This window comes from Epithele typhae (genome assembly GCF_022376455.1).
Source record: "Epithele typhae strain CBS 203.58 chromosome Unknown BXZ73scaffold_2, whole genome shotgun sequence".
In the NCBI taxonomy this organism is placed as follows: domain Eukaryota; kingdom Fungi; phylum Basidiomycota; class Agaricomycetes; order Polyporales; family Epitheliaceae; genus Epithele; species Epithele typhae.
This window is the reverse complement of record NW_025954193.1, coordinates 1,176,539-1,190,862: the sequence shown is the minus strand read 5'-3', so window position 1 is coordinate 1,190,862 and position 14,324 is coordinate 1,176,539. Positions and strand designations below refer to the sequence as shown.

The 14,324-nt window shown below is 60.2% G+C and overlaps 3 protein-coding genes across 3 annotated transcripts; all 3 read left to right on the top strand.

Annotated features, from left to right (window-relative positions):
* Positions 1 to 132: 132 nt before the first annotated feature.
* BXZ73DRAFT_37941 (S-adenosyl-L-methionine-dependent methyltransferase) lies at positions 133 to 1,978 on the top strand (the record flags this gene model as incomplete). The annotated part of the gene is made up of 9 exons (XM_048018102.1): positions 133 to 268; positions 338 to 592; positions 650 to 758; positions 813 to 1,050; positions 1,108 to 1,253; positions 1,303 to 1,367; positions 1,420 to 1,500; positions 1,549 to 1,734; positions 1,785 to 1,978. The coding sequence occupies 9 exons, from the start codon at positions 133 to 135 to the stop codon at positions 1,976 to 1,978; spliced, it is 1,410 nt and encodes a 469-aa protein (XP_047883304.1).
* A 1,973-nt stretch (positions 1,979 to 3,951) lies between these two features.
* On the top strand, positions 3,952 to 7,914 carry BXZ73DRAFT_86822 (DNA helicase; the record flags this gene model as incomplete). Its single annotated transcript, XM_048024323.1, has 16 exons — positions 3,952 to 3,955; positions 4,481 to 4,501; positions 4,618 to 5,038; positions 5,093 to 5,180; positions 5,236 to 5,256; positions 5,309 to 5,657; positions 5,712 to 5,773; positions 5,828 to 5,985; positions 6,039 to 6,149; positions 6,208 to 6,301; positions 6,364 to 6,571; positions 6,630 to 6,745; positions 6,797 to 6,985; positions 7,048 to 7,167; positions 7,217 to 7,310; positions 7,376 to 7,914. 16 exons carry the CDS (start codon positions 3,952 to 3,954, stop codon positions 7,912 to 7,914), a joined length of 2,595 nt encoding a protein of 864 aa, XP_047883303.1.
* A 4,210-nt stretch (positions 7,915 to 12,124) lies between these two features.
* On the top strand, positions 12,125 to 13,082 carry BXZ73DRAFT_73471 (uncharacterized protein; the record flags this gene model as incomplete). Its single annotated transcript, XM_048021901.1, has 2 exons — positions 12,125 to 12,229; positions 12,279 to 13,082. 2 exons carry the CDS (start codon positions 12,125 to 12,127, stop codon positions 13,080 to 13,082), a joined length of 909 nt encoding a protein of 302 aa, XP_047883302.1.
* Between the last annotated feature and the right edge of the window lie 1,242 nt (positions 13,083 to 14,324).

The window sequence follows — 14,324 nt, the reverse complement described above, 5'->3', positions numbered from 1 at the left end:
AGGTTCAACCTTACTTTGGGGCCTTTGCGGAAAGAACGTGGGGCGAGGGAAAAGGCCAATAGTTGCGCGTCTCACCACGCCCTCGTACGTTGGGGCTCTTGTCTCATCCCTTGTCGTAGCACGTCTACCTGAATGAACTTCTACTTCGAAGCCGTCGCTGTTCTTGATAAGCTTGATGCAAAGAAGGGCTCAATCAAGGGGGTCCTGGCCTCGGTGCCAGAGAAGAACAGAAAAAGAACGGCAGCTCTAGTCATCGAAACTCTGAAGTGTGAGTGAACGGTTGTGAGCTCCCACAAAACCTCTCCGAGTAGAACACGTCGTCCTCATGCTAGCGTAGACAAGCAGGTGTTGAATGAAGTCATTGATGCGGCCCAGTTGCTCAAACAAGAGAAAAAGTTGAGTTCGCGCAACCTTGCTCTCGTGCTTGTCCACGACCTTCTACTCGCCCGCGGTATTCAAGCCGGCGATGGGCCTATCAAGCAGGCCGTACTCCGTCACCGCACGAGGCTCAATGGCGAATTCCAACGGTTGAAAATCAAAAGGGGGGCGAAGACCCAAGAGGAATTGGCGCAGACTGATGATTCTAGGGCAGGTAAGTGCAATCGTAAATGCTCTACACGCACATCTACATGTCTGCACACACCTTCAGCATCCATACCGCGATACATACGGGTGAACCTAACGTGTTGGAGTCTGGATGAAGCCCTCAAGGTGTTCGAGGCCCAGGGCTTCGAACAAGGCGATCCATTATCCTCGAAGTACGTCGCCCATCCTCCAGTATTTGTTGCTTCCTTATTCACGTCGATATACAGGAAAGCCTTCAAGATAGATGACCACATTCCCGACCTTCTCGCCTTCCATCCAAGCGTCAAGTTCACCGAAGATCCGCTTTACTTGTCAGGCAAGATTATTTTGCAAGACAAAGCGTCATGTTTCCCTGCGCATGTCCTGTGCCCGCCATCAAATGACCGCGCGCAAGTCATCGACGCCACGGCCGCTCCGGGAAACAAGACTTCGCACTTGTCAGCGATTATGCAGAACAAGGGCAAAGTATGTGCGGCGAAACATCTCACTAGGGAGCCTAAATCTCATATCCGTTCATTTCAGCTCTTCGCGTTCGAAAGAGATCGCAAACGGTTCACCACGTTGAAGAACATGTTGGCGAGAGCGCACTGCAGCAATGTCGAAGCGGTGAACTTGGACTTCCTCACTGTCTCTCCTGAAGATAGCAAATTTGCGGGGGTGACCCACATGTAAGTCTTCGGCGTCTTGCACGGGTCATGGCTGACTCCATAATATTAGTCTTCTCGATCCATCATGCAGCGGCTCGGGTATCGTCAACCGAATGGACCATCTGTTGGACAACGGTGGGTCTTCATACGTGGTTCGAAGCATGTCCCACTGATTCAGCGCATACAGAGGAAGAGGGTGACGGGAACTACGAACGTCTCAACAAGCTCGCCGCGTTCCAACTAAAAATGATCAGGCATGCCATGAAATGTAAGCGTTCTCCTGTGCCAACGTACTCGCTGCTGACCAGCATTGTAGTCCCGTCAGTGAAGAGAATTGCTTACTCGACATGCAGTATACACGCCATCGAAAACGAACATGTCGTGGGACAGGCTCTTAAAACCGAGGAGGCGGTTGTGGGCCACTTCAAACTTGCGCATAGGGAGGAGGTATTGCCTAATTGGCATCGGAGAGGTATAGCAGAAGAGATGAACGGGGAAGTCGGTGAGTACTTCGCACCTTTCTCCGAGGCTCCGAATCTCATACGGACGCAGACAATGCTTCACGTCTGGTGCGGTGTTCTCCGGGAGAAGACGGCACCAATGGGTTTTTCGTGAGCCTGTTCATTCGTGCTGGAGCAGAAGGAGAATCAGAGGGTCAGTCGAAGTTGAAACGCAAATCGGACGACGAAGCGACGAGACACCGTCCTGCAAAGAAAAAGAAGAAGCAGAGCACGGCCACTACATAGCCAAGTTTCACATTAATGTACTCGTACATTTTATTGCGCTCGAACACTCAATGCATTACTGAATCTCTCGACAATACATCATGCCGGTCAAAGACCTAGTAGTGAGTTACAGGGTAAGGTGCGGAGTCCTCGAGGATACGTCTGGTTAGAGGATGCGACGATGAGTACAAACCCAATGCTACGGGAATCCGGGGGATGGGGAAAGGATCAGGAGACCGAAGACCGAAGACCGACTGCCGCCGCGTCGCTGTTAGAGATTAAGAGGGAGAGCTGAGAACCAAGGCGGGATGCGCGAGAAGATCTGTGCGACGAAGCGGGAGGAACCTGCTGGGGAGCGAGGAGGAAGGTCGGGGGAGCGTGGTGACGTCGGCAGGCCATTAGTGAGCGGGGGCGCTGAGCTGTTGAGAGTACTGGTTCTGGTAGTACTGTGCGTAACCAGCGCCGTAGTCTTGTGATTGCGACTGTGACTGCGGGTAGTAGTTGGAGCCTTGTTGGCCGTAGTCAGATTGACCGTAGCCGCCGGGGCCGCTGGGACCACCATATCCGCCACCGAAGCCACCGCTACCACCACCACCGTAGCCCCCAGGACCGCCGCCATATGCTCCTGGAGGTGGCCGGAAGCCTCCGGGGCCTTGGTTGTTAGAGGGGTTGTTTGCGCTGCTCTGCCAGACTTCGGGGCGTCGCCATGGAGGAACATTAGAGCCGCCACCTGCAAGGTCTCCACCACCGTTCCAACGTCCGCCTTCTCCGCCGCTGGTCTTCCCTGTCTCTCCGAGCTCCGCCATGAGACTGGCGTACTCCGAGTCGAAACCGCCCTTGAGCATGGGAGGGCCACCTCCGTGCGACGCGTTGGGGTCCCTGTTCACTGTACAGTCGCGAGCCATGTGACCGGCGCTGCCACAGACTCGGCAGATGATGTTGGCTGTGAAGTTACGTTGCTCGGGGCAATCGTACTTGCGGTGACCTATACCACCACAGTTCTGGCAAATCTGGTTCTCGTCATCACGAAGGGTGCCGTTGAGCGCAGCCAGCTCGCGCAGCTGGTTGCGTTTGTGGTCGTTCTGGCCTTCGGGGGTGGAGGCGGCCTGATGCCAGATCAGTGGCGGAACTTCAAGGTGAAAGTCTGAAACTCACCGTCTCGATAACCTTGTTGATGAGCCTCACGCAAGAAGCGACTTTGTCGTCAGAGTCAGCAGTCACAAGACAGTGAAGATCCTCCTCTGCGTCTTCGGCGTACTGTTCTGGACGGGCCTTGCCCTCCTTGACACTGCCCTTGCCACGAATACTGATCTTCGCACCGCTATCCCGCTCCATCTTCTTCAGACTGTTGCCACGAGGACCGACAAGGAGACCGAAGAAGTTAATCTCCGGGAACTCCTTGACCGGGATATAGACCTTCTCAGAAGGGCGCTGGGAGCGCTTCATTTGATGGTACTCAACCGGTGGGCGGAAGTTGGGGTCGTTCTTCATAGCACGGTCGACGAGCTTGATGCGCTCATCTTCAAGCTTTTTGCGATACCGGACTTCTCGAGTGTTAGTACGGCGACCGTGGGCATCGTATGTAGGGGGAGGGGAGGGGGACCTGCAGCACGAGTGAGACCATGTTGAAATTTGTCACCCGCAAAGGAACTCACCGCTCGCGTTCAGGAGGGACGAAATCATTCAACCGAAGCTTGCGGTTGATCTCCTCCAACCTGATATGAATGGCATAGTTATCCAGAGACGCCTGGGAGACACCGTTGGCGTTGATGGCGGTGGGAAGGCCTGGGATGTCCGCCCGAGCATCTCCCCAGCGGCTGCGTCGCTTGCGGGGAGCATTAGGGTCAGTAGCTGCAGCAAGACGTTTAATACAGCGTTAGTAAGGTGTCATGTCAGTCGCGTCGCACGAAAGTGCAATGAAGGGTGGAGGGAGATCACCGGCGTCGAAATGGGAGCCAAGCGCAGCCAGGATATGATGAGTTCGTCGCGAAGCCATGTGTACTTACCGGCACCGTTGGCAGGAGGAGTGTCGCGGTCAGACCGGGAGCTCTCTCTGTCGTTTTGAGGTTGTTGGCGAGGGTAGGCTGACGGCGATGCCTGAGCTAGCTGGGGCGGCGCCGATTCTTCAACGGGCGCAGGACCAAACCTCCGGCGGTTTCCGAGAGGGACTGCACAAAAAATCAGAATCGCCCTTACTAAAGAGGAGGATATACTCACTGTCGTTGGTGCCTGTCACTTCGCGGGTTGCGGGTCGCCACATTGCTGAGCAGTCGAGGGCGAGAGGGAAGATTTGGGACAGGTCAAAGCAGTGAGGCAGCCGCTGCGTCGACCAGAGTCAGCTTTCAAACTCCGCCCTTGTGCTGACTAATACGAAAGCACTCGCTCATTCTGTGGCGGCACTTTGACTTCAACCGCTTGACTGGCCACCCCATCTCTCGTCCACTCCTACCTCACTTGGGGTCATATCTGAGAGGGCATTTCTGCGCTTCGTACACGGCTAGAGTTGTCTTCTCGAGATGTTAGCGAACAAACGAGCTGCAGATGGTACGTCCCTTCCCTTGGATCGCTTACTGAGCATCCCCCACAACACTTTGAGAAAAGCGTTCGTGGGGTTCACTGTCTCAGAATACTCAAGAGCATGCAGGCTCACCTTCCCCCAGGTCCCGCGGACTCCTCTTACCCGGCGAAACGAAGCAAAAAGGGCCAGGACGATGACGACTACGTAGATGTGGACAACTTCCAAGAAGTCGAGATCGAGTCTCCGCCGGAAACTCCTCTCGTCCCGCGTGGTGCGACCATCAATTTCACGGCTCTTACTCGCAAACTTGCCGATGCACGAGGTCCGAGGGATGGCGAGGATGGCGAGGGGTCCAGTCTAAGTGCACACAGAAGGCAGCAAGACGCTCTCGTGTCGCATATATTCCAGCAGCTGGACTTCTCCTGGCTGCACCTGAAGCTTGATCACGCTTCTCGGCCCATTTGGATCAGCCCAGAAGATGGTCACATCATCTTGGAGGCGTTTTCACCCATTGCCGAGCAAGCTCAAGACTTTCTCGTCGCCATTGCTGAGCCAGTCAGCAGGTGCGCACCTCACCCGCTACATGTAGTCATCGAGGTGTTACAACTGCATTGTAGACCTGCGTTCATTCATGAATACAAGCTTACATCCTACTCTCTCTATGCCGCCGTGTCTGTTGGTCTACAAACGGAAGACATAATAGAAGTCTGTTTGCATAATACTCGTCTACCTGCAATTGCGCTGACTGATTGATCGTAAGGTCTTGAACCGTCTGTCAAAGGTAGTGCCCTCTGGCTGCGCAGATGCCATGTTCGAGGCTCATGCGCTCATAGGTGCCTGTCCCGGAGTCCATAACTACTTTCATTCGAGAAAGAACACTATCGTACGGTAAAGTCAAGCTCGTCTTGAAGCACAATAAATACTTCGTCGAATCCAGCCATCCGGAGACGCTCCAGTTCCTCTTGAAGGACGGGACTATCAGGGGTGCGCGTGTGCACTCTGAAAAGGTGGACAACAGTATCCGCGCAGCGACGTTCACAACCTCGAAAGCGCCAGTGAAGGGAAACCTTGTGATCCCAGGTACCAAAGAAGCCGAGAAGAAGAACGACGCCAACGGCAAGGCTGGTATCAACGGAAAGACCGATGCGGAACTATTCACATCCGTCGTTGGAGTTGATCAGGGTACGTTCAGGCAGATCTTCCGTTCGCAGGGGTACGTTACTGACACCTCCTAAGATGAGGTCGAGGAAGATGACGACAATGTCCACGCCTTTGAAATTGACGATGGGAAGATAGATGTAAGAAAATGTCACTCTTGCAATGTCCTCGTCGTCACTGATAGACGATCACAGGACGTGAAGAAGCGGTGCAATGAGCTCGAGTACCCCATGCTCGAGGAGTACGACTTCCGAAACGACACTGTGAATGCCAATCTGGAGATCGACCTCAAGCCATCCACCGTCATTCGGCCATACCAAGAGACCAGTTTGAGCAAGATGTTTGGAAATGGGTGAGCACCAGCGGGGAATTCGTTGTTTTCCGTTGTCGCTGACGCCTTCGCAGTCGTGCGCGCTCGGGGATCATTGTCTTACCCTGCGGTGCTGGGAAGACCCTTGTGGGGATTACTGCAGCTTGCACCATCAAGAAGTCATGCCTGGTGCTCTGTACCTCGTCGTATGTCTTTGTTTTCTCATGCGATGCATGCTCTCGCAGTCCTGAAACGGCGCTGCAGGGTATCCGTGATGCAATGGCGCCAACAGTTCATTCAGTGGTCCAATGTGACGGACAAGCAAATTGCCGTCTTCACGGCCGATCAGAAAGAAAAGGTATGCTCATCCTCCCTCCGTCTTACTCGCTGGTATCTGTGTAAACTGAATGAAATGCGCAGTTCGCTGGGGATAGCGGAATCGTAGTCTCCACGTACTCCATGGTTGCAAACACCCACAATCGCTCTCACGAGTCCAAGAAGATGATGGACTTCTTAACATCGCGCGAATGGGGTTTCATCCTTCTTGACGAAGTACACGTTGTCCCCGCAGCCATGTTCCGTCGCGTCGTGACTACAATCAAGGCGCATTCAAAGCTCGGTCTCACAGGTACGAATAACAAATTCTTCCGTCGCGCGATATTGGCACCCGCTCATCCTCACTTCAGCCACCTTGGTTCGAGAGGACGACAAAATCGCGGATCTGAACTACATGATTGGCCCGAAGCTGTATGAAGCCAACTGGATGGAACTTGCAGCCAAAGGACACATTGCCAATGTACAGGTAAGCAGCTGCGTCTCTACGCCACTCGACATCAATTCACATCTTGAACAGTGTGCCGAAGTATGGTGTCCCATGACCCCGGAGTTCTATCGCGAATATCTCAGAGAACAGTCGCGCAAGCGAATGCTTCTATATTGCATGAACCCACGGAAATTCCAGGCGTGTCAGTTCCTCATCAAGTACCACGAGGACCGGGGAGACAAGATAATTGTCTTCTCCGACAACGTTTTCGCTCTAGAGGTACGTACACCCGCTCCTCGTTTTATCTTAGGACCTCATACGAGGCGTTGTCCGGCCCCTAGGCTTACGCCAAGAAACTCGGGAAGCTGTACATTCATGGCGGTACGGGCCAGACGGAGCGCATGCGTATCCTGCAACATTTCCAACACAGCCCGCTTGTCAACACGATTTTCTTGTCGAAGGTATTCTCTGCGCCTTGCGTGTTCTTGCGTTCTTTGACACAGCGTCTAGGTCGGCGATACCTCCATCGACCTGCCCGAGGCCACCTGCCTCATCCAGATCTCTTCGCATTTCGGATCTCGCCGGCAGGAAGCACAACGGCTGGGTGAGTATCTCGCTCCGTATTTGGATCCGCCCGCCTCCCGTTAACTCTTCGGCCGATGACCTCAGGCCGCATCTTGCGGGCAAAGCGGCGAAATGACGAGGGCTTCAACGCCTTCTTCTACTCACTCGTCTCCAAGGACACCCAGGAGATGTTCTATTCGACCAAGCGCCAGCAATTCCTGATCGACCAGGGCTACGCCTTCAAGGTGATCACCCACCTCGACGGCCTCGAGGACCTCCCCGACCTCGTGTACAAGACCAAGCCGGAGCAGATCGAGCTCCTCTCATCCGTGCTGCTCGCGAACGAGTCCGAGGCCGAGCTCGGCACGGACGTCCGCGCCGGCGAGGGCGACCTCGCGGGCACGATCACCTCCAAGGACTTCGGGCTGCCGACGCGCAAGGCACCGGCGGTGCAGCGCACGACGGGCAGCCTCACCGCGCTCTCCGGCGCGCAGCACATGTCGTACGTGGAGCAGAACAAGAGCGCGAACCGCAAGCTCGCGCGCGAGGCCGCCCCGCGCCACAAGCTGTTCGCGAAGCGCGACAAGGAAGCCGCCGCGGCGCGGAAGGAGGCGAGGACCACGACAAAGCCGGGCCCGGCTTGACGTCTTTCCGAGCTCTCCGCTTGCCGTGGTGTTGGGTGGAGATCGAGGTGGGTCTGCGGGGTGAGGGCTCGGCGGCGGTCGGTCGGTCCAGAAGTTCACAACTGGCTTGCCTTGCGGATAACCGCTGCCCGAGTGCCCCGGTCGGTCAACGGGTCTCTGCTGAGCGAGCACCGGTCGGAGGGTGGGGAACCGCACCTCGGGCGGGAATTCAGAAGGTTCGACGGGGCGCGCGCCTGGCTCGCCCGCGTCACCCGAACGCGAGCGACAAGGTGGCAGGAAGGATGATGGGGCGGTGGCGGTGACGCGACCCCGCTGTGCGCGGAGGTGTTATCAGCATGGACTGCATGCTTCTAGAGTACAGTAGCCTATGTCTGCGTTTAATCCTGATGCAGATCCCGACGGCAGAGCGCCATACGTGCGGTCGCGGGCGTAGCGCTGCGCAGTGCGGGCGGCGCGCGTGCGTTCGCTCGAGCTCGCCGGTCGCACCGAGTCCGGATCTGAGTACTGAGTACTGACTCGTCGTGCGCACCGAACCCGCCTCGTCGAGATGACATGCCGCCCGAGACCGACACCTTAGCAAAGCCCAGCTCATCCTGCACACAAATCCCGATCAAAGGAGTTTACTCTACGAGGCGACGTGTGCGTACGGCCACAGTGCTTCTCTGCCCTCGACCGCCGTAATCGTGCCTGCGGCATGAAGTACTTGCTCACGGTGGGCACTGCTGCGCATCGAGACATCCCCGGATGGCCGTCCTCGACGACGAACGTCGGTGGTGCCGACCCCCTGACTCCCGCGCTCCCGGTGCTACGGGTCCGCGTTTATTACAGCACGCAAGGCCCAGGTCGCAGTGACGGCACGCCGCCACGGTCATCATGCGCGGGCGTGTGCGCGCGGTTTACGGTTCGCCGCCCGGCGGGCGCTGCGTTGCGAGAATAGCCCACGGGAAGTCGAGAACGTCGATCGTCGTCTGGATTCGCGACGCGGGAGCTCGGGCGTGGGGCGTGCGCAGCCCGGCTGCTTACACTCTCTCCGTTAGCCACCCCCGGCGCCGCGGCGGCGGCGGACGTGCGGACGTAACTCACTACTTACGCGCCGATTTCGCTCGCTCGCCCTTCACGGGCGCGCCGTACGTCTGCGCTCGCGCGCCTCCCCCGCCGTCGTCCGCGCCGCCCTCACCGCCCTCACCGCCCTCATTGCCCTCGTCGTGGCGCGTAATCGTTGGACCACCGCGAGTCGCGTCACGCGCGGCGGCAGATCCGGGCAGCACGGAGCGAGGGGGGGCTCGCGCGTGCTCGCGACTCGCCCGATTCCTCGGGGCCCTCGGCGCGACGATGTGGCGCACCGCGGTTTCAACAGGCACCCGCCGGCAGAGCGTGGCGCAAGGTCCGCACGGAGAGTCGGAGACGATGGAGCAAGCCGCCGACGGAGGCATGCGTCGTCAGAGGGTTAATTGCTCTTGGCTCCCGCCTAGTCGCGGCGTCGGGCGCGCGCGCGCGCGCGCACATGCGGTTCCAGACTCCAGCTAGCCAGTCTCCTTGGATTCCGTGGACTGAGGACCGTGACTGTACATGTGCCGATCGCGATCGCGGACTGGCTGTGTGGAGGCCTCAAGCTTTCGAGTGAGACCCGACGAGATCAAGCGCGCGGGACGACCCGCTTTTTCGCGGAGCGTTGATGCGCTGATGCGGCGCCGCCCCTCCCGCCCCCCGACATGCACGGGCGGAGGCGCACGCGCCGGGGAACACGTACCGAGCTCCTCGCGACCGCGGGCGTCGCGGCGGGACCCACCGCGGATCCGCGCACAGCGCGGCGCGATCGGTGCGCGGGCGCGGGCGCGTATCCAACGTTCAGAGCAGTGGTGTGCGGCAGGCCGCCCGTCATCGATTCGTCTCCGACGCGCGCTGCGAAGGTCAAAATCACCACTCGCGCCTCTCCGCACCGCGTCGCGGCACAGCGAAACAATGTCGATGTGGTCGCACCGCGTGGCCGCGGCCAGGCGCGCCGAACGCGCCCGTGCGCGCGAGGAGAACCGCACGACCATCACGTTCACCGCCGCCGCTCTGAGCGTGGTGACGGCGGGCGGCGCGCGTCGACGCTCGCCCGCGCGACCTCGCCCGAAGCGAGAACAAGGGGCGCACCGGCGGGGGAGAGGGGCCTGCGCCCGTGGCGGAAACCGCAACGGTCGCGCGCCGCGGGCCCATCGCAGGCTCGCAGTCGCAGAGCGACGAGTCGGCGTGGCGTCGCGCTGCCGGCGGCACGGGCGACCCCGCACTCATCGGGCGGATGGCAATCTGTGATCGCGGGGCGGTCGAAACACCCAGCGCTGGTGGGCGCGAATTGAGGGCGAGGGCGAGCTCGATCGGGCAGCAGGCTGGCACGGCGGCACTGCAGCAGCATGATCGTGCGCTCCGTGTGTCCGTGCGTATTTCACATGGGGGGCCCCTGTTCGCGCGAAACATATTGGAAATCCGGCACGCGGGACTTTGAACGATGGGCGGCGGTGCAAGGGCCTCCCAAATCTTGAGTGCGCGCACGCGAGCGTGCGGTATTTGTAATTCGCGCCTCGTATGCAGCCAAAATCAAGATGAAGACGGAGGAGATGGACGGCGGAGATGGTGGGCGGGAGGTGTCTTTGATAGATGCGACGCGGCGACTCGCGAGGTCGCCGTAGCGGCTCGTTCCCCGCCCGCGTATCGCTGCAGCGCGGCTGGATAACAATGAATATTGAACGATCGAGAAGCGGGGTCGCGTACGTCACAAGATTCGCCCGCGGTCAAGTAGCCGCTTGGTCGGTGCTTGATCAGGCGCACGAGGACCATCTGAGAAAGTTGAAACGTTGACCCTCCTCGCGGCGAAAACTATGAGGAGAGTGCGCGATGGCGTGCTCGAGTTAGTCCAGCGGCCGCATGGAACGAAGAAGGTTGCGATGGCCTTAGCATATCTCGACGGGCGTGCCGCCGGGGAAGCAGAGCGCAGTTAGTTCGAGATGCACAGTCGGGGTTGTGGAGTGTGCGTGGGTGCGGTCGTTGGGCCGGATTCGCGGTGGGGCATGGGCAGGGATCAACGTTCACCGGCGAGGGATGGGCGGTCTGGGACGCCAGAACAGAAGAGGTGAAGATGCTGTGTGGGTGAGGAGATGCCGATATTCAATGCATGGTTCCGGTTCGATGGAGGAGGCTGGAACGGCGGGAGGGGGACTAATGGGGAAAAGAGTACTCAAGCTCAAGCACAGCAGCGTGGGACGTGCTGATTGTGGGGTCGCGAGGGGGCACTGTGCGCGAGTGCTGGGGTGGACCCTGTCCGCGAAGTACGGGGGGCGAGAGAAGGAGGACGTGCTGAGTCAGGAGGCGCTTGCCGGCGGCTCTCCAGGCTCTGGGCGGCTGATGAGTGCGCGACGATGTGGCCGGATCGGGCAGGCACGGGCGGTTATCTGGGCGGCTGTTCTCCGTCGTGCCCGAAAGCAAGTGTCTGAGGGGGAATCAACGCTCGCCGACATGGCCTCCCCCTCCGCGCCCGCGTCAGGCCGATGTTCGCGCGCTGGACGATCCGACGACGTGTGCCGTCGACGCGACAGCGCCCCTTCGCACGCCCTCCGTTGTGCCCGGGAGAATCGCGCGACGGACCAGGGAGACGGCGCTGCTAGGCCCGGGCGCCCACCCCGTGCCCGCCGCCCAGAGAGCGGGAGGACCCCTAGGCCTCGGGAACGCGCGTGATGGCCCGGGACCGCCTGGACAGCGGCACGGAGCGAGACGAACCGAACGACACAGGTGCGGTTCGCTCCGGGTTCCTGGCCAAAACGGAAGGCGGACCGCCAAACGGACTGTCGGCGACTTAAACCGATAGCATACGGGCTGCGAGTGCGCGGCGCGGTGGTCGGGCAGCATTGCGCTGATGGGCAATCTCACCGCTGCTGATGTCGCCTGCCCAGCGGTCGGCGGTGGGTGCGAGCGTCGTTGGGCGGCGACATCGGCTCGCAGGCGGGGTCGGGCGAAGGAGGAGGAAGAGTTGATCGACGAAGCACCGCCATCAAAATGCCCCGGCAATCGTCCAAATGGCCATCCACCCCCAGCACCTGCCCCCGGCGTCTCCATCTCTCTCTTAAGCTCCCTCAACCGCAACCGCCGTCCCCCGACCGCCGACCGCACGCTGTGCTCTCCTCCCGCCGCCGCCGCCTTACCCCTCTCCCGCTCGCCCACCATTACCGCCACAATGTCCTCCTCCAAGCGCGGCCGCAAGCGCAACGATAACCTCCCACCCAATCGCGCCAGAGACGTTCAGAGAGCGTTTCGTGCTCGCAGGGCTGCCCATCTCGAGGTGAGCACTCCAGATCGCCGATCGCGGCCCCCGCTCACCTCCCTCCAAGGCCCTCGAGTCCCGTGTATCCGAGCTCGAGGAGGAGAACAATGCTCTTCGCGCCGCCCTCAATCTCCCACCCGCAAACCGCCCTGCACTCGGCAAGGGCCCCACAGGCAAGGATAAGCCCAAGAACGGCAATGCCAAAGACGGCGCTCCCAACGTCTCCGCCCTCCTCTCCAACATCGCATCCGGCGGCGGCTCGCTACCCCCCATGAGCCGCACCGAGTCACCACTATCCACCGGTTCTGGGAGTGCGCACTCCATGTCCCCCGATCCAATCGGCCCAGGTCTGTCCCTTCCCCAAGCGTCTTCCCCCAATGCGCTCGATCCCGCCAACTGGAACGATTCCATGTTCGGAGAGAAGGATTCCGACCGGCCCTCCACCAACTCTTTCAATCTCTCCTCGTCCGCATCCCACAACAGCTCTCCCTTCCCCCAACTACCACGGCCACCCACACACGACATCTTTGCCCCACAAGCCTTCTCCGCCGGCGACGACAAGTCGTTTGGCTACCTCCCGTCCGAAGAGCGAAGGTCCTTCAATGGCTTCTCCCATCTCCTCGGCGCGCAGTCTTCACTACCCCCATCAATACAATCGGGCGGCGACGATTCGGACCTCGCGCCCTACCTCCAGCGACGTGCGCTTACTGAGCCCGATGGCTTCAGGACATTGCTTCAGATGGCTCACGCAGGGTCACAACACGGCCTCGGCCAGCCCTCGCGCGCCGCGGCCGCCAACGCGCTCCTCAGCGTCGTCGACACACCACTAGCGGAATTCGACCCGGAGCGGAGGTATCCTCGGTTACGCTAGACGCGACCTTGACGGCGCGCTGGCTGAGGGCTGGTGCCTGGCGCTGCCTCGAGCCCGTGCGCACCCTCGCCGCCTCTCTTCTCGCTTTCGGGGCCTTCCGGAGCTTCTGCCCTATATCGTATGTATCGCTATTCTAGCTTATGGCTCGCCGCATTCCCCCCTCGCCGTACATCCCCCCCGCCTCTCGTCGCTCTTGTTGCGCTGCCCCACCCCTGCTTGCAACACCAAACCCCTCCCCACACCATCGACCACCTCCCCGTTTTCATCGCATGTCCTCTCGCTGTACGGTTATATTTGCTGCATTTTACTCCTACGCTTATTGCCTCTCTCAGCTCTCCCTCCCTTAAACGCCCGCCTCGTATCGGTCGAGCACTCCGCTTCCAGGATACGTACATGCTAGCCAGCGCAGGGCACGCCCCGCCTGGGGCCCCGACTGTATTCTAAACGCTCTCACTCTATCTGTCTACCTCTCTCGCCCGCCCGCCCGCCCTTTCTGCACCGCGTGTGAACGCCGCGCGGGGAGTCACGACGGCGACGCACGGTCGAACCCGCGCGCTCGCGCCCGGCGCCCAGCACCCGCGTCCACCCACCTCGTCGGCCGGACCGGGGGACTCTTCTCTGGCGGGCTCGCGACGACTCGCGGGCTTCGCATTCGGAATCGCGCGCGCGCGTGGGCGCTGCGCACGCGTTCCCGTGTGCCGTCGGAGCGGCGCGGGGTGTGTGCGGCGGTAGACGTCGAACCGCGCGCGGTGGGAGCCCATGGTCCAGACGTCTGGCGGCGGCTTGCTCATCGAAAGCGGGGTCACGTGGGGTCGGTATGGGCATTGCGTCACTGACGCGGTGGACGGCGAGCTGATTGCTAACTGAGCATGCCTGAGGTCTATAGGGGGCTTCTCTGTCTAGGCCTTTCCCTTTTCCCCGTGCACCAGTCTAAGGACGGGGTTGTGGTCCCGCCGCGATCACTCGTCGAGCGCAATCACCACTCGGTCGCGTGGCGGGATGCTCTCGGCGAGCAGCAGTGGCAGACCGCAGTCCGAACGTTCAACCTTCGACGCGCGCACGCGCGCGCCGCATCGCACCCGAGCCCAGTGCGGGCGAGACGTATCAGCACTCCAGTTCTGGCCCGTGCGCCGCGCGATTCGGAAATCGCGACGCCGGCCTCCTGTATGGAGCCCATATCCGAAATCGCCAAACGGGTCCCCCGGCCGCCGACGTCATCGGGCGGGTTTCCGACGGGCCTCA